This window comes from Microtus pennsylvanicus, chromosome 15 (genome assembly GCF_037038515.1).
Source record: "Microtus pennsylvanicus isolate mMicPen1 chromosome 15, mMicPen1.hap1, whole genome shotgun sequence".
NCBI classification, from domain to species: domain Eukaryota; kingdom Metazoa; phylum Chordata; class Mammalia; order Rodentia; family Cricetidae; genus Microtus; species Microtus pennsylvanicus.
The window spans coordinates 67,929,279-67,947,922 of record NC_134593.1 but is presented as its reverse complement, the minus strand read 5'-3'; the positions used below and the strand labels follow the sequence as shown (position 1 = coordinate 67,947,922).

General features: G+C 45.5%; 1 protein-coding gene across 2 annotated transcripts in view; it reads left to right on the top strand.

Moving 5' to 3' along the window:
• Window positions 1-18,644, top strand: part of Abcc4 (ATP binding cassette subfamily C member 4 (PEL blood group)) — a 204,686-nt gene that overhangs the window by 136,308 nt on the left and 49,734 nt on the right. The window contains exons 21-22 of one of the 2 annotated variants that reach the window (XM_075949139.1): window positions 10,058-10,199; window positions 16,167-16,270. In XM_075949139.1, the coding sequence (XP_075805254.1) occupies window positions 10,058-10,198 (141 nt within the window). In that variant the 3' untranslated portion in view covers window position 10,199; window positions 16,167-16,270. Of the gene's footprint in view, window positions 1-10,057; window positions 10,200-16,166; window positions 16,318-18,644 lie in introns of those variants that run through there. The other variant, XM_075949138.1, reaches the window with a different exon arrangement.

Here is an 18,644-nt window from a genome sequence, read left to right as displayed (position 1 = left end):
CACATGCTGGTAGGTGGCTCTCCGTCTGCCTCCCAGGTATCTGGCGTGGATTTGACTTACTGTGAACACATTTCATAATATAGAAACAATCACCTCTCACGGAAAGATAACCCAGATTAACTAAATTATGCATTGTATTGCCACAAAGGGCAAATATTTACTGCACTGGTTTTTTTTCCTGATTTTTTTTTTGGAGGGGGTGGGGTAAAACCAGGTGTGGTTTCTTACAAAGAAGAGATTAGCAATAATAAGGTGCAAATAATACTTTGTTAGCAAGGACAATAGGAGAGCAGTTATTGCAGATTCAAAGCCTTAAATGCAGGCATGGTTAAGCCAATAATAGGAGGACAGGATCAAAGTCTTCTCAGAAAAGGTCCTTTATGTTTTCCTAGGCAACTTTTCCACATTGATTACTCTGTCTTAAGGTGTCTTTAAAGAAAAAGAAAGAATCCCACAGAAATGCCTCCTCCGACATGTTTTGTCTGTGAACTTGAGGCCCAGAGGAATCATGTTGGGTCACCTCGTCTCTCATCTCCTTATTCAGTGTTGTTCCTCCTTGTGGTTTTATCTGTTTTGTTTTGCTTTCTTCTGTCATTTAATTCTGTCTACTTTTCAGTGACTCAGGCCGGGGATCTTCTTGTTTTCCCCTGAGCGTTTATTTTGGAGAAGAGACACATCCATCAAAGGCTCTGCATATACTCAAATCCCAGCTGCTTGTGGCTCCTTGCCTCGAGACTGGACCCTTTTCAGTCTCCTAACTGCTAGTTTACAGCTGTTCCCTCCAGAAGCCAAGCTGTAGGCAGGAAGTGGCAGCAGGGTCCTCAGTTGTGCCCAGTCTTGCTGGGCCCTTCCCCCTTTCTTCTGAGTCAATCACTCAAGTCCAAGCTTTGGTTCGCTTCTGGAACCACCGATCTAAAGAACTGAATGATTGTCTAATGTGGAAAATTAGCTCTGCCCCACCCCCCACCAAAAAAAAATCAAGAGTGGGCTACAGTGGTTGCTGGCATCCCTGTCAGTCACCTAGAAAGGGAGCCCAGGCTCTCTGATTGCGAGCTGTGTGGCCCATAGGTGAAGACCTCCCTTCCCTCTCCCCTGGGGCTCACTGGTGGAGTCTCTGTACAGCAGATCAACACACCAGACTCTTTTGTTTCTGTGAACTTGTTTTTAAAATGAGTCTTCCTGGATTTACCTATGTTCTCTATCCCCTAGAAGCATCTAGAAAGTTAGTTGTCTCCCTTACCCCATAGAATACAGATAACTTTAAACACATGTTTTGACAGAGATTATTAATTCCTTCTAGAAGCATTTGCAGAGCTAGGCCAAGGTTGAGTTTTCAGAGCTGACTGGCCCACTGTGTGTTTAGCAGGGTGAGCCTTCCTAATTATAATCCCTCGTGTGTTTCTGCATCGCCCGTGGAGGGATGCACCTGATTCTCGGTTTCAGTAGAAAACGTTCTCTGCATTGCGAGGAGAGAAAATTCTAGTCTTGTACTTCAGTTGGACCAGCTGTTTCAGGGTCTTTACCTATAACCCACTCACACAACCTTGGGACACTTAACCATTGTTAATTACTTTTGGTGCCCATTAGACCGTTTCTAGAATCAACCAGAAGAAGGTGAGTCTTGATGCTGGTGTCCCTGCCAAAGGAGTTTCACATAAAGGATAACTCGGCCATGGATCAGGATCCAGCTCTGTTGTCTCACACACACGCACGCGCGCGCACACACACACGCGCACACACACACACCCATGCTTGCAGGTGTCTCTCCTGAGCCTTCCATAATCCTTTCAGGAAGGAATATTTTCTCCTTTTAAGAATAGTGTTAGCTCGATATAAAAGCCCTGATCCTCTGCCATTGTTCTCGCCCCTTTGAGAGACAGTTCCCGACACTCATTGTTTAAATGGCTGTCAGGAGGAATCAAATAAAACTTGGTAAATGGCCGGCAGCCTTCCCTGGGAGGCTGATGATGGACTGGGCTGCTCGTGAAGAGTTGCTGTGATCATTTGGAAATATTTGGTGCCTGTTGCTGTATGATTGAGCGAAGATTTTATGACCCCCCCCACACACACACAATGAATTTAACCTACCCTCAAAGAAAGGCCAACAAAAATCTAAATGTAAATTGATTTTTTTCTTTTTAAACCAGATAGGACTCTGCCAGTAGGAAAACTGCCCAGTGGTGTTCTGGGACTCTTAATGGAATCATGTAAACTTAAAATAAACACTATTATGGTAAGCACATAGAATGAAAACTAATTTTCCAAATCAAATACATTATATTCAATTCATTTTCCCCAATCAACCAAATGTTTAAAACCTGTTAGTTATAACAGCAATCTCCTGGAAATTAATTAGAAGCCTATTAGCTCTGCTAGCTGAGGCGGATGGCAGGGGGGTTGCCCCTTACATTCCTAAGCAGTCTCCAGAATTGAACTGCAGCAAGGTCAAAATGACAGCCTCCCTCACCCTCCGGCTGGTCTCGCGCTGGAGCTTCTAGGGTGCTGGTGGCTATTTGGGGGGTGCTTTTCACAACACAGCGTCTACTCTGCCTCAACCCTTTAATGCACGTTTAAACATTTGGACTGAGAATGTAGCTCTCCTGACCTTGCATTCCTGAGGCCCTGGGTTCCAGTCCTTGTACCACTAAAACAAACAAACAAAAAGAACAATAACAATAGCAAAGAAATTTGAGAATTAGCCACCAGATAAACCATTCAGTCAGGAGACCATTGCCTTTCAATAGCAGCACCTGCTCCCTTCCATAGACTCTGAGGTGTAAGCAGTTTCCTCAGGTCTCATTTCCTCGCTCATCCCCTGAGCCAGTTTCCTGGGTCCCCTGAAGGTGTTTTTTTTTTTTTAACCTTCTCTCAAAATTGACCTTAGTAGCGAACTTCCTGTCTGCCTTTGTTCTTAATGTCATTACTGAACCCTGCTGCTGACTTCAGGAGGCTGCAGGCCTTGATGTCTCTCATCAGATCCTGGAAGTCATTACCGCTCCTCCTATGTACAGGGAGTTTCCCAGGATGCTCCTGTGCTCAGCTTGGCTGAAGCAGTTGAATTCAGATGGAGCTGGAGATGAGGCAGTGCCTCCAGAGTGAAAACCCCAGTCCACAGGAGAAGTGATAGAAAGCTAAGCAAGGTTCAGATAAAGACTGCTTGGCTCCTAGTTCCTCCTTACAAAAGATGGGCATACACACATGCTTTACTGGGTAATAAGAACGGATCGCTACAAGTAAATAACGTAATGACTGTCATTCCTGTGAACTGCTTGATCCCGAGCGTGTGTACGCCATCAGCTTCCTGAAAGATGATGACAGTTGAGTTGGTTTTGTAAGTCAGTTCAGGACTTGTTTCCCCCTGCGTGTGATGCTGAGGAATGGAAGGGGTGGGGCCTGAGGACAGGACCCTCCGTCTGTGGCAAGGGCCTAGAGTCCGTGTGCTCTGAGGAACCCAGTCAGAAGTCTGGGCAGAGATCTGTCATGCCACCGCAGGGATGTGCAGGAAAGTCTGTTTAAAATGTGAACAAAGTTCCTGGCCACATTGAAGTCTAATTTTGTCCCTCGGGCGTCAAGGAAAGATTGGTATTTCTGTGGACACAGACCGGGTTTGTTTTAAAGTGTTAGCTGTTGGTATTTTATAGTGATGGCACACGGCAATGTCACACCCGTTTTCTTAAAGCTCACGCATCGTTGTGAGATGTTTGGCTGGAGGAGTGCTGAGAAGAGACGTCTGGGAGACCGGGCTCCTGGTGCATACACGCATGTAGTGACTAGACAGAAAAGAGACACGGGAGGACAGCTCTGTTCCTTTTAACTGACAAGCTGTTGCAAGGCATAGAACAGAGCTGAAGAGCATTTTGAATAAAGCATAAATACAAGATGAGAAATAATAACGTAAAATACAAAGCTATATCAGAGTTGCCGATGGCTGGCAGCTTACCTCTGGCTTAGGAAGTATTGTTCAAAAGTGTTTTACTTTTTCAGGAGATTGTGACCCCTTTGAGTATAAACAGAATTTCTAAAGCCAACTCCTCTATCAAGACAAAATAGTTTTCTACAGGTTAAAACTAGGTGGTATTGAAGAAATAGAAAAATTAAAATATCAATGCCATCTGATCATCTATCCCTCAGATGAGAAACTGAGCAGAGATAACAGTCTCCGAGCAGGAATTTGACCTTCAGAATATGAATGTATTGGTAAACTAGCTGAGTGTGTGTCTGTGTGTTTGTGTGTGTGTGCATGCGCGCACATGTGTGTGCCCATGTGTATGCGTGTGTTATGTGTGTGTGCTTGTGCGTGTGTGCGTGCCTGTGTGTGCCTGTGTGTGTGCCTGTGTGTGCCTGTGTGTGCCTGTGTGTATGCATGTGTGTATGCATGTGTGTGCCTATGTGTGTGTATGCGTGTGTGTGTGCCTGTGTGTATGCGTGTGTGTATGCATGTGTGTGCCTGTGTGTATGCATGTGTGTGCCTATGTGTGTGTGTATGCCTGTGTGTATGCATGTGTGTATGCATGTGTGTGTGCCTATATGTGTGCCTGTGTGTGTATGCCTGTGTGTATGTGAGCTCCCAGACAGAGAAGGTCACTAACCCACAGGTTTAACTCTGATTCCTTATGATCGGTACATTTCAGTAGCATGACTTTAGTTTGTTTTCTTTTTTAATACAGATTTTATCTTACTGTGTGTTTGTTCTCTTGAGTGTCACATGTGGAAGGCAGAGGAGAGCCTGTGGGAGTTAGTTCTCTCCTTAAACCACGTGGTTCCTGGGGACCAGTTCGGGTCATCATGCTTGGTGGCAAGTTCTCTCTGCCCTTTGAGTCCTCCCACCAGCAGCCCATCGTCCCATGTTTTCATAAAGCAGCTATCAGATTATTAATAGATGCTATGTTTTAAAATTTTAGTAGCATTTTAATTAAATAGTTAGAACTCACTGTTTTTAGTAATAAGTTTAATTAAATACATTTGTCACAATTGATGGGAGGGTGTTGTGTGACTGTTCTTGTAACTAGGTATTTTTGCAAAATACCTTGGCTTTTTTCCAAAAGGAGAACATTTTTTTTTTAATTTAAACCTGTCCCTTGGGGTTGGACTGTTTCCCGTTCCTGTAGGCTGCCCCTCCCAGCCCCCTAACCTAACCCTGACTTTCAGAGAGAGACTGGGGATGGGGGCAGAGCATGCATGTTCTTCACTGATCCGCAGTGGCTGTTTCTCTGTAGGCTGTCCTCCCAGCCCCTTAACCTAACCCTGACTTTCAGAGAGATTGGGGATGGGGGCAGAGTACCTGCGTGTGCCCATAAACACCCTCAAGGATCAGTTAATTGTCTATATATGACCTTTCCACAAAACTGGTGCTTGGTGAACGGTATGCAGAATAATGCTTGTGGCAGGACCCGGGAGATGGCTCAGTTGGTAGAGCAAAGCCAGGCTTGTAATCGCAGGAGTTGGGAGGTGTTAGCGAGGAGGCTCCTTGGGGCTGAATGGTCAGTTAGCTTAGCCCAGCCCAATTAGTGCACCTTAGGTTCATGAGAAACCCTTTCTTGAAATAAGGCAGAAAAGAAAGATGCCCAGCATTAACCTTTCACCCTCACATGCAGACATAGGTGCATACGTGTTCACACAGACTGTGCACACAAATGCTTGTGCTTGACTATGCTGACCTCTCCTTAAATAAGGTTCTACGCTGTAGCCAGGTTTGTCTATTTTCCTAAAGAATTTACAGTTGAGCCTGTATAACGTTATCCCATCATAGTTTGTGAAGTGCAGCCTAGTCAATAATTGAAGGGACTGTAAAGACGTGTCCTGTGTACATCTCTCTCCTCTGTCCTACATCTGCTTACCTGAAGAAGTCTTAGCAGGTAAGAGTCCTCTCCCCACCTCCCCCTGACCCCATCCTCACCCCATTCACTCATGCGCTCCTCAGGACCTTCAGCACCTTCAGGATGACCAGCAAACCGTGCTGCGGTGAAAAATCCTCCGGTGCGTGCTGGTCTCTTAGCCCATTTCCATGGAGTGTCCACAGTACTGGGGCATCCCTGTGTGCAAAGGAAGCCTGACGGTGTCTCAGCACCTGGTTATTTCCTAAGAAACTGTGTGTGGCTTTAAATTAAAGCTTCAAGGTTTTATTATTTCTGAGTTGACCTAGATTCTTTGGTCATAGTTTCTGGGATTCTTCTGGAACCTCCCTGGAGGAGTTGGACAAAGCTCTGTGGTCATCCCTGAACCCCAGAAGTGGAGAAGACACACACGGCAGGAAGCCCAGGGCACGAGTGTTTGCAGTGAAACCATGGGATGGAAAAGAGCACAGGGTATTGAGATAAGACAGTGGAAGCAACAAAGGCAATGGGTAGAGGGGCCAGGTCTTGGAGAGACTTGCGTCTCAAGTACGAGACCTTCACCGTGTAGTGGTGGGTAGGACAGGGAGAGGAGAGCCCTCAAAGGATAGGATTGTGCCAGCACAGACTGGCTGGAGAGGTCACTGGGCATACTGTCATGTGAGCATCTACATAAGAACGCCATGGGTAAACAAATGCTGCCCCCCCCCACACTAGGAAGTCTGCACTGCGGGACACTTCATCCCTCAGGTGTGTGGCAATCACAAGACTTTTTCTTTTTTAAAATAAGTTTTCAGGTGTCCCAGGATGGCCTTGAACTCCCTGTGTAGCCAAAGATGACCTTGTGCTTCTGATCCCCCCCCCCCAAGTCTTCACAGCCCAAGTGCTGGGAGAGGAATCTGTGCTAGCGTGCACCCAGTCCGTGGTCCTGGGAGTTGAACCTAGGGCTCTGCAGACTAGACAGCCCTCCTAACTGAGCCACATCCTGACCCCAAGGTCAACCCTGAGGCCACCAAACATCGGTCTTGTTTAGTCATACCGTAGTTGCTGGATAAGCTGGGGCTGTTCTCAATTCTAGGTGATGAAGACAGACTGCTTAAAGGCTAGTCATGTCTTCCTACCAATGCACGGTCTTCCTTCCTGTGGCCACAGAGCCCCGAAGACCACTTCAGACAGTGTGCTTGGTTCTTCAGGAAAAGCTTCGGGTTTAAATGGTGTGAGGGTCGAGTGTGCTACTGTGTGACTCTGTAGGTGACAGAGTGGTTCTTAGATAAGCATGATTCGGGTGTCATGTATGGTAGAGAGGGGGAGCCGAGAAACCACCTTTTCTAACTCACATACTGAGAGGCCTACCGCTTACCGCCTCTGTCCTCACAGAGCTACACACTCACAAATGATAAAAGAAAAGGCCTACTTCCTAAGGATTGCCGGAAAGATAAATTGCTATCATTTTAATGTAATTTTCTTCCTTTAGTTTAGTTGTGTTTTAGTGGTAAGGTTTCAATGTATCGTCCAGGCTGGCTCTGAACTCCTGGGCTCAGATTACCTTTCTGTCTCAGGTTCTCAGGTAGATAGAATGGCAGACAGCTCTTTCCCATCATGTCTGGCTGAACCCTCCTCCCCCACCCCAGGTCTGGAGATCTAACCCAGAGCTGGGTATCTACTGTACACTGAGCTACATAGCAGTGGCATGTCAACAGAGTTTGTCAAGTGATAAGGGATATGCTTCTTAAAATCCAACATTACTCCTAAGTGAGAGAAATCCTTTGATAAATGGTAATCATCTTATTTTCCATGTGTTCTGACACATACCAAATCCATAAATATTGCCACGTGAGCTTGTATCCCAGATGCTGGGTTTGTTGGTCCTGATGATTCTAAGGGCTATTTTTTATTCAGTACCACACCACCAATTGTTTTCAGAATAGACCACTGAACAGTAAATATTTCATATTAACCTAATTTCCATACTATTTCCTAGGCTTCCGTGGTCCTCGGGAGCATCTGGTAAAGGGCCTCACTCGCCTGCAGTTCTGGCAGCTAACATCCTCGCTTCCAGGGCTCTTCCTGCTAACAAAACAATTGGAAATGAAGTTACGAGGCAGGAATAGCACTTGGCATTTTAGTGGGGTTCTGGGGGGTGGGAGGATTTTTCTGAGTGCGCAAACTTGCATGCAGCTGTCTTCTGCAAAATGCTGTCAACTGATTTAGGAGAACTGCATTGCAAAACCTTTCTTCCCCACCTCACACCCCTCATCCAAAATAAATAAATAAATAAGGCCAGCAGCTTGACTGAGCTTAAATAACTGACTTTTCATAGCCTTTCACGGCACACAAAGGGCTAATCCCGAGGCTACTTGAGCCACCAATGCAGGCAGTAGTGGGGACCACCACCGAACGTGTCATTCCCTCCTCCCTGCACACAAAACACATTGACTGCTGCTTTATGAAGTGAAAATGCCAAGCCAAAGGAGGAGCAAAGGAGGCATCCCTCGGTCGCTTCTTCCTGGGGGGCGGGGGCGGGGCGAGAGAAAGCTCTGCATCTGGATATGGGGAACAAAGCCAGCCTAAGACTCGGGGATAATAGGTTGGGTCACCAGCTTCTATAGAAACACAAGGGTGGAACTGCCAGGACTTGTCTCGGTCCCACTGACCCTTGCATTGCTTTGTGTGGAGATGTCAGGGAAAGTGTGTAGAAAGCACACGGAACAATGACTTTGTCATTGGGAGATTTCTACGGTTTGTTCACCCCTGCCCCCCACTCCCACCTTCAAATCCCCCTTGGACAAAGGATGGTGTTAGTTAGGTTGCTTTGCCCTCATTTTCAAAGATCTCTGTCTTTAAAAGTAAGCTCATCCATTTTAACCAAATCACAGTGTTTTTCATGCTTGCAGAAATCAACAAAAGAGTTCTTAGTCAGTGCGTTTGCAAGGAAGGAATCGTTCGTGACAATGCCAGCCTCGGAGATAATGCTGGTGCCAGCTGCCCGATTGAAGTGGTCCCCTGGTTTGTGGACAGACGAGTTGACCATAGAGGGCACTGGAAATATTGACCAACACTTGACCCATGGGTGACAGGCCTCACAGAGCCCCATGCCTGCTTTCTTAGACATTCCTTAGTGAAAGAGAAGAGGGTTGGGTTTTGCTGTTCAGATGGTTAGCACACTTGGTAGTGTGACCACAGCCCCTAGGGATCCTCCCAGGCTTGCAGGCTGGCAACCGATGCTCCAACCTATCCCAGCATGTGCTGCGGTGGTAATGGTTGTAGTTTAGTAAAAAGGCAACTAAGACCTAAAAAACAACAGAACTGAAGCCTGGCGGTATTCTCAGAACACAGAACTTTGCACTGTAGCATTGGTGGATGGCGTGCGTGGTCACACAGTAGCGGTCATTCCCTGTGGCCTCTCCCCTTGGGGCCTTATGCCCTCAGTCATCCTAGACAGTCTGGAGTGTGGGCGGGAAAATGACTACATATTATTCGAGACCCCTAGAGTCTCCGCATGTTGCTGGTCTTGATTGTATTTGTCTGTTCTTCTTTTTTCTGGTGAATTCTCACAGTGAGATGAATAAGAAAAAGTTGGCTGGTTGTTGTAGGAAGGTGCTTGTTGGTTCCCAGCTGCTCAGCCCCGAAATAACCACTCAGAAACTGTATCAATTAAATCACTGCTTGGTCCATTAGTTCTAGCTTCTTATTGGCTAACTCCTATATATTAATTTAACCCATTTCTATTAATCTGTGTATTGCCATGTGGCTTCTCTCTAACTTCTTATTTCTCCCAGCATTCAGTTTAGTTTTCCCCACCTACCTCTGTTCCCTGCGCAGGCCCAAGATGGTTTCTTTATTCATTAATGGTAATCACAGCATACAGAGGGGAATCCCACGTCATCTAGTGAGCTTGCTTCTGTTTTATTAAAATCGTACTTTCTATTTTATAATCTTTTACACTTGTTGATTGCATGTGTGTCTGTGCTCAAATGTGTTGGTCAGAAGACTCATGGGAGTCAGTTCTCCCTTTGACTGCACTTATCCCAGAGGTTAAACTCAGGCTGTCAGGTTGGCGTGCGCGCACCTCACCGTGTCGTTAGCTGTCTCCTGACCCCAGTACTTTCCATCGTACATATGATGTGTCTTTTTGATTTGACCTGGAACATGGTTCTTCATCATCAGAAGTAGCGTCTTGGAACTTCTCCTGCTTCAGAATTTCACAACTTGCTTGTCTTCCCCAGTCCTCTCTCTGGATTCCGATGCGTGTTCTCTGGAAGTCTGAATTCAGTCTTGAAGCAGTTGGTACAGCTTCTGCCTCCTGGTGCAGGATCCAGACTCTGAGAGACTTATCATCCAGGGCTCAGGAGCTGTGTCTGTCCTGAGGTACACGTTGATTTTTAATCTTTGCACTGGATCCCCCTCCCCACTCTGGATGCACCCCAAATACAGCATTCTTGACCCTGTGACTATGCATTTTCTAGCACGTGCTCACACATACAAGGGAATGGGGTTATGTTCTTTCGTGGATACCACAGTGGCTGGGCTACTGTTTGTTTTAAAGACTGTATCGGTTTGAGTCATCTCACTTGGCTCTTCTCTGTCAAGATCATTTTATATATTTTTAGCCTTTTAATTTTAAATCCACCCTGTCAGTTTTTTTTATAAAGCCTTACTTATTTCTGTTAATCTGGTCCTTAATGGATTCCATCATTCTGTTGGCCACATGGACTGTTACGGCGCATCTGTCCACGTATTTAGGTCTCCCTTAACTTTCTCAGACGTGATTTTAATTTTCAGTAGAGATCACTTGTGTTCCTTTGGTCACTTGTATGTAATGTGTAGTGCTTTTTGTTTCTCTTGCTGAGATTGTTTAAGTATTTTTCACTTGTTTGCTGCTAGTATATAGAGATAACAGATTTTATGCATATTGCTGGCATATCATTGATCCTAAATTCACTTTGTATTTTCTGCAATTAAGAATGGTCTCTTGCTGAATGTGCTGATAGGTGATACTCACCTTTAATCCCAGCACTCAGCAGGCAGAGGCAGGTGGATTTCTATGAGTTCGCGGCTAGCTCTACATAGCCACTTATAGTCTAGCCAGGACTACCTACTGAAGCCCTGTCTCCAAACTGTGTGTGTGTGTGATCGTGTGCGTGTGCATGCGTGTGCGTGTGTGTGTGTGTGTGTGTAATGAGTGTCACTTTTCCCTTTGCGATACTGAAAGCTCTCCTTGAGTTATTGCTGTGGCTGGCGCTTCTAATACAGCACTGAGTAGAAGCCGTTAGAGCAGTGAGTCTCAGCCTTCTCAACTCTGCAACCCTTCATACAGTTAGTTCCTCATGTTGTGGTGACTCCCAGTCACAGAATTGTTCATTGCTACTTCATAACTGTAATTGCGCTATTGTTAATAATGCAAATATCTGATATGCAACCCCCGCACAACCCCTAAACCGGGTTTCCACCCAGATTGAGATCCACTGGATTAGGCCTTTTTACACTTTCAGGGGGATGTTTTCCGTGTTTCTTCACTGATGGGGGTGTTAGTTGTACTTGTGCATCGTGGGGAGGGGTTGTTCTGTGTTGAAGTAGTTACCTCATTAGACTGGGAAAGACTCATTTAATTCTTAATTTGGTAACAGTGTAAAACATTTAAGTCAAGAATAGGTATTGAATTTTGATGAAGGATTTTTGAGTTTCTTCCGATAGTCACGGTCATTCTCTTTACTCTAGAAGAAGGTCACACTGGCACATCGTGGGTTAACTTAACCTGTATATCTGTTCAGCAAAGACATGGGTCTCCACTTTGCATCTCTTGTAATCGTTTGTAAACATCTGGTATTAGACTGACCTCATGAAAAGGAGAGAGTTAGCATGGGACTTGTGTTTGTGATCGTCGGTTTTGTGTGTCAGTTTGGCCAGACTAAGGCTCCCAATCCCAATTGTTTACTCAAACAGAAACCAAGGTGTTGGTTGAAAGGTATTTTGAAAATACAATTACTGCTTATAATTGGCTGGTTTCAGGTAAGGGATATCATATCAGGTCATCTTAGCTAGCTCGATTTGGTGGATTAAAAGCCTTAAGAGCAGAGGTAGAAGAAACCCTGGCTGTGGATAACAAGTTCTCCTGCCTTCCCAACAGCTTGCTGTGCACATTCTAAACTTGCCTCACCAGCCCCAGTCACAGAGGTCAATTGCTAGCAACTAGTCTTCTCAAAATGTTTGCGTTCTATTTCTCTGCACTCCTCTCTTTTCTTTTCTCCTCTTCTTTCCTTTTCTTTTTCTTTTGTAGCGAGCGGAGATTGAGACAAAGACTTACTATGTAGCTCTGGCTCACCTGAGCCCACTGTGTAGAACCAGGCTGGCCTAGAGCTCTGAGATCCACCTGTCTCAGACTTTCAGGTGCTGGGATTAAAGGCGTGTCTCCCTTGTATCCTACCTGTCAGTCCTCTTTTCTAAAATAAAGCCAAGAATTTGGTAACAACGGCATTTCCCCTTTCTGACTTGTTTCATAGGCTTCACCAGTGAAACAGTCTAAGTCAAGGACTGTGATCAGTCACAAAATCCCTTTCAAACTATGAGTTCTGATTCGTAGACTGAAATAGAATTGCGCTGGTTGCTATTTCTTTTAGCAAAACCTTTAGCCACCCTTTCTCAAGGCATTTGGCCTTCCCATCTAACATGTTATCTCTGAGCGTCTGATCATCCCCCTTTTAAAGCCCGTGATAGCTCTTGTGGTATGTGGTAGTAGCATTTTTCCTTCTTTCTTTGAAAGACCCAAGTTTTTTTTTCTATCTCATTAAAATTTTTCTTTCTCTTTTAAGCTGTCATTTTTTTCGTTTTGTTATTGATGTTTTGGTGGTTTTGTTTGTTTGTTTTTTTAACTAGCCTCTCACTGTGTAGCCATGATTGGCCCGGAGCTCCCTGTTAGATCGAGCTGCCCTCAGACTTGCACCAGCCCCTCCCATGTCCACCTCCCAAGTGCTGTCATTTCAGGCCTATGCCACTGTGTCTGATTTTTTGTTTTTCCTTTTCCTGTTTTTGTTGTTGTGCTTGTTTCCTATCTTCTTTTAAAATGTTTTTAGTGGTCTTTATCTTATGTGTATGTGTGTCTTGCCTACATGTATGTATATGCACCAGGTGTGTTCTGGATGCGTGGAGGATGAGAAGAAGGGGTCACGTGCCCTGGAACTGGAGTTATGAATGGTGGTGAGCCATCATGTGGGCGTTGGGAATTAACCGAGCTCGTCTGAAGGCAATAAGATGCTCTGACAACTGAGCCATCTCCCCACCCACTTTTCTACCTCAAGATCTAGTTTTTGGTAGTTAAATTTCCTTTTTACTTAAAAAAAAAAAAGTTAAAGCTATATGTTTACCTCCAAACGTAACGTTAGTTGCAACTTCCAGACTTTGCTGGTGCCCGATTTTCATTGTGTTTTCCTAATGCTGGTGTTATTTAGAGGGGTGCAGTGGATTTTCCTGATAGTCATCTTGTTTCTGTGTTATTGTTAATCCACTGAAGTCAGATTCGCTCTGCACTTTGGTCGTTGAGGTCTGTGGATACATGCTTTATGGCCTGAAAGAATTGGCCCTAGTATTGGAGCCATTGGCCATCATTTGCTCGGTGGCTCATCACAGACTCTTCTATTTCCATTGATTTTTGTGGTTGTGGTTGTTGTTGTTAGTTTGTTCTAACCGTTGTTGAAATAAACCTGTCTAATTTTGTACCATGTGACTGTGTTTGTCTGTTTCTTGTAAATGCTGTCAGACTTTGCTATCATATTCTGAAGCTGTCTTTATCTCCTGGATAATTTGACCAAGGTTTCTTTTATTTATTTTTTTTAAGACCTGTTTTGCTTTTGTGTGTTTACGTTTCTGTCCGTGTCTTGAGCACTTATGAGTGTAGGTGCCTGGGGAGTCCAGAAGGGGGCGTCGAATCTCCTGGAGCTAGAGTTGCAGGAGGCTCATGCAGGTATCTGGAAACCAAACTCCACTCTTCTTTGAGAGCAGGAAATACTCTTAACCCCTGAGCCATCTCTCCAGCTCCCTGGCCTCTTTTTCTGATGAAATAGTTTCCTTTATGAGTCCTTGGATTAAAAGCTTCAGTGTTCACAGTGACAGTCTTTTTTGCATGGCATGTTTACCGTTATTTACCTTTGTTTTAAACTTGTGTCCAAAGTAGAATCTGCAGGTCGAAGCCTTGAGTTTTATAAAAAGCGTTAACACTGGAAAAAGGTCAAAGGAAACTTTTCCTCAGCAAACAGATTATAACCCAGAAACCATTCTTTTCAGTGCTGTTAGCGTTAACTTAGAACACAGAGCAGACGGACAGGTAACACAGGGCCTAGAGCAGCTGTGGATGGCTGTCTGCAAATCTAAAAGCTTCATCTCTAAAGAGAGGCTTATGTAGAACACCGCATACAAATCGGGCGTGCCAGCGTGCTGTACTCTGCCTTCACAGAGATGGCTGTTAGCAGAGGTCAGGAGACAAGTGTTAACCAGGCCCCCCTGTGAGGTCTGTAATGATGACACTAGTCCTGGGAACCAGAGCTGACCTCTGAACTCTGAGGCACACAGGGTGCAGTTTTGTATGTAGGTTGTAGCTTTGACGGAATGCAGGCACAGGGTTTAGGGCGGTCAAGGCGTACATGTAATGCTCTTAGCTGTGCCCCTGGCATGGACACATCCTGGTATCTTAAAGGCTATTGGCTGAAGGAGCAGAAGGAGCTACAGCAGCACTGGAGGGTGATGAATCTAATCGATAGGATTTGCATATTTATTTCTTAATACTTTCCACAGTCTAAGTGCTGTTCAGACTTCCAGTGCCTCCCTAAGACCCTGGTCTGCCCAGCCGCACTGTTTGTTGTGGTATTTTCTTTTCCACTCGGAGATCAATTTCTTTTATCTCACGTGTTCCCAAAATAGTAGATAAAAGAGGCCCTTTTATACATACATCAGTAGACAGCTGGTTGATAAAAAACATCATTTTTCCCCTTGGTAAATCAGACGGAGATCTTGCCAGGAAGCAAGTCCCGGTTTGCTAACAGCACTTGAGACTGACCTCCCACAGAATCGGGAAGAGCGGAAGGCAGACCAGGCCGGGCACACTCACGGCAGCTTGGCACAGACTCTGCAGCCGTGCTGACACAGATTCAAAGCTCCCCAGTCGCTCTCACGTGTGAGCTACTCGAGCCTGGGTTTATTCTTAATACTGTAAACAAACAGTAAAAAGTACCGTATACCGATTAGGTGGCGCTATGTGTAAACATGTATCCTGACTTTGGGCTTGGGACAGGTAGGAGTTAGAGTTCAGGGATGGAGTGAGCCAAAAGCAGAGATGGCTCCCATAAAATTAGACTACATTTCTACTACTGTTTATAGAAACATGCTCCTTGGCACATGCGTCCTAGACCTGCAGCAACAGAACCCCATGGAGTTACGTTTAAAGTCAGCTGCGGATAGGTGCCCGGGAACGTCCCCAACACTGAGAGCAGTTGGGGAGATAAGTACCAAAAGCCCACACAGGCCCTTGCATTAAGTGCTCCTATGGGAAAAAAATGGCTTTAAAATTTGTATTATTAAAATATGATATTCTAAAGGAAACTCTTGTATGTTTGTTTTGGTTTTATTCATTTGCCTTTAGAGGCAGGGTCTGTATAGCCCAGGCTCACGGGGAAATAACTTTGTAGCCCAGGCTGGCCTCAGTCTGGTGGAGTTCCTCGTGTCTCAGCCTCACAAGGGTTGAGCCTTCTGTTAGATGCTAGCACACCCAGCCTCACGGTAAATCCTCCTGAGGAGATTTTGTGGGATTGACCACTGTCACGTGTAGGTACACAAAATGCAAAATAGCCCACTTCATTTTTGTTAAGATTTTACATATTTGGTAAAATTAAGTTTACTCCTTTTTCCATAAGTCATTTCACTTTGAAGGGTTAAAGGTAATTTTTCTTACAAAATTTCGTATTTTAACTTAAAAAATATTTGCCCAGTCAGCAAGAATTGGTATACTGTTGGAAAGCACCTTTGAACTTTTTAGACTTTCTCTCCGTTTCAAGAGCTGGGCAGGGTGTTCGTCTCCATCCACTGGGGCTGAGGACCGGTCACCATGGAGGAGGCTGGTATAACCATTGGGAACTCAGTGACATTTGAGAATGCCGAGATCTCAGTTCAGGTTCGTGTTTGAGTGGCCCTGCTAAGGAGAGTGTCCAAAGACGTCTAAAGCATTCTGAGCCTTGCGCAGGCATGTTCAGTGTTAGCATGGGTACCGTGATGCTTCTACTTCCCGGTATGGGCACGGTTCTCTGCAGCTCCGGCAATAAGGAGGCCCTGTCGCTGTGCTTGCTGTTCCAGACGCTGTTACTTGTGGTGAGTGTGATAGCCGTGGCGGCTGCAGTGATTCCCTGGATCCTCATTCCCTTGGTTCCCCTCGCCATCCTCTTCCTGATCCTTCGGAGATATTTCTTAGAGACGTCAAGGGACGTCAAGCGCCTGGAGTCCACAAGTGAGTGCTGAGGGTCTCAGGTGGGTGTGATGAACTCATCCAGCTCGGGTGGGCGTGGTGAATGCATCCAGCTTCTGTGATTAAGGAGAACTGTGGTGAAGAAGATCCATGAAATTCTACAGACTGACTCTGCTCCCGCAGCCCTCTCCAGGGTTAGCATTCATTCCACAACTGAGCATGGTTATTACAGTCCTCGGGAATCATTGAGGCCCTTATATCCCAAGTGTGACTTTGCAGCTAACCTGGAGAAAGGGGTAGAAGCCGTGTGTAGACTAATGCTCCGCCTGAGGAAGGACCCCCTTGTCACTCACGCCGTCCCTCCTCACGCGTGCAGAGGAGATGCGCAAGAAACGTTTTCTGGTGAATAAGATATCTGCAGCATGGGTCAGAACTAACCTAGAAGGAGAGTAATCCAGGAAGTTTTCTTCCCTAAGTGACGAAGGGAGGAACAGATTAAAGGAAAGTGGAGAGAGGGACCCAAATATCCTCGGGTGCCGGAAGTCAAGGACTGGAAAGGCACAGCTGGTGCCCATCACTGGTGTTGGCTCTTCAGAACAGTAGGCGTTGATACTTTCAGGTTCTGTGCTGATTGCGGGCAGCACTTGGGGGAAGGCTGCAGAGACTCAGCTATGCCAGCAGCAGCAGGGACCGCATTCTCTTGCTCCATTTCTCTTCCCAGGGTAGGGATAAGAAGGAGAATGTTTTGTGATTGATCACTCTATTCTGTAGGTAACGACAGAAGATGAGCTGTTGGGAGCCCATCTCATTATGAATGTGCAAGCATATTTTATTATTATTAAATTAAAAGCCAGATAAATAGAAGTCCTGCTTTTAAGATTGTATAAGGCTGACAGCCAAAAATGGGTCAAGAAGGAAGATACTTAAATCTTTTAAAAAAAAAACTATTTATTTATGTGGGTGCCTGTGCATCAATACGTGTGTGTTCTTGGAGGTCAGAAGAGGCTACCATGGACATAGAGTTACAGGTGGCTGTGGGCTGCCAGATAGAGGAGCTGGGAACCAAACTTGTGTCCTGTGGACGGGTCGCAGTCTTAACCTCCAAACCATCACTCCAGCCCCCACAAGGAAGATATTTGTACCAGAAAATGCCCATGATGAAGAATTGCTACAACAATTTAAAGCCAGCTCAACTTTCTGAAATCTGAGCCAGGAAGGAAGTGTTGGATGATTAATAATAATAATAATAATAATAATAATAATAATAATAATAATAATATAATAATAATAATAATAATAACTGAGCCAGGAAGTGTTGGATAAGAAGAAGGAGGAGAAGAAGTAGCTCATCAATACAGCAAACCTTCTCTTCTCATGACCTAATCTGTGTTTTGAATAAACTCTAAAGACAATAGGAAGTCCTTGCTGGCCACTACCAAAGGCAGTCATAGAATGTTGTGTCTCCCGTAGCACTTACTGGTATCCTGAAGGTACGCTAGCAGGGTAGAGTGAGCCTGTCAGGGAACCATCCTCACCTGACAGGGGGTAGCCCACATGTCTGACCCCCACTGCAGGACATGTATTCCCCATAGTCAAAGACAGGTAAAGGGGAATTTGTCTTAAATTCTGCTAAGATAATGAAACCATTGGGCCTACAGTGGGAGTCTGGAGAAGAAGGGCAGTGACACCTGCCATACTAGCCTCAACCTTGAGAGTAAGCTTCCAGTTGGGTCACGGCCAGCCCAGAGATGTCCCATCCGGGCCAGTGGTGTGGGTCCAAGTGCAGTGTGACACCCAGACACATGGTGACCATCAAGGACTGCTCTCACACTGGTGGACGCACAGGAGGCCCTGTCCATGCGGCTTTCTTGTTGTCTGTGTCAGGCACCCTTTCAGTTACTGGGAAATGGTAGCTATGTGCCAGCCCTTAAAAATAACACTCTACGAGGGGGTTTCAAAAGGTGTATATAGGTCTAGCTTTAATGTGTTGTGATAAGTCCTCTAGTGAAATTATGTTTTTAGAACCCTGCTGGCCAAAAATTAAAATAATCGGTGAAAAATAATTTCTTCCCAAAGAAATAGCTGGAAAGTGTAGGATGGGCTACTGAAGGGAGCTAGATCTGGCTCAGGTCAAAGGTGAACTGAACAGGAGGAGCACTCAGTTTTGTCTTTAAAATGCCCAGGATTTGGGGGTGGAGGGACAGGGACTTCTCAGGTTTCTGGCAGTGTTTTGACTAGAAACTTGGAGCCCTCTAGGAAGCCCCAGGAGTTCCACTTGGTGCTTCAGTGTGTACACTTGGAGCACAGGAGGCCTGGGAGGCCACGCACGCAGCTGCGCTGAGCCCTTGGTTGTGTGTGCCCGTGTTTCC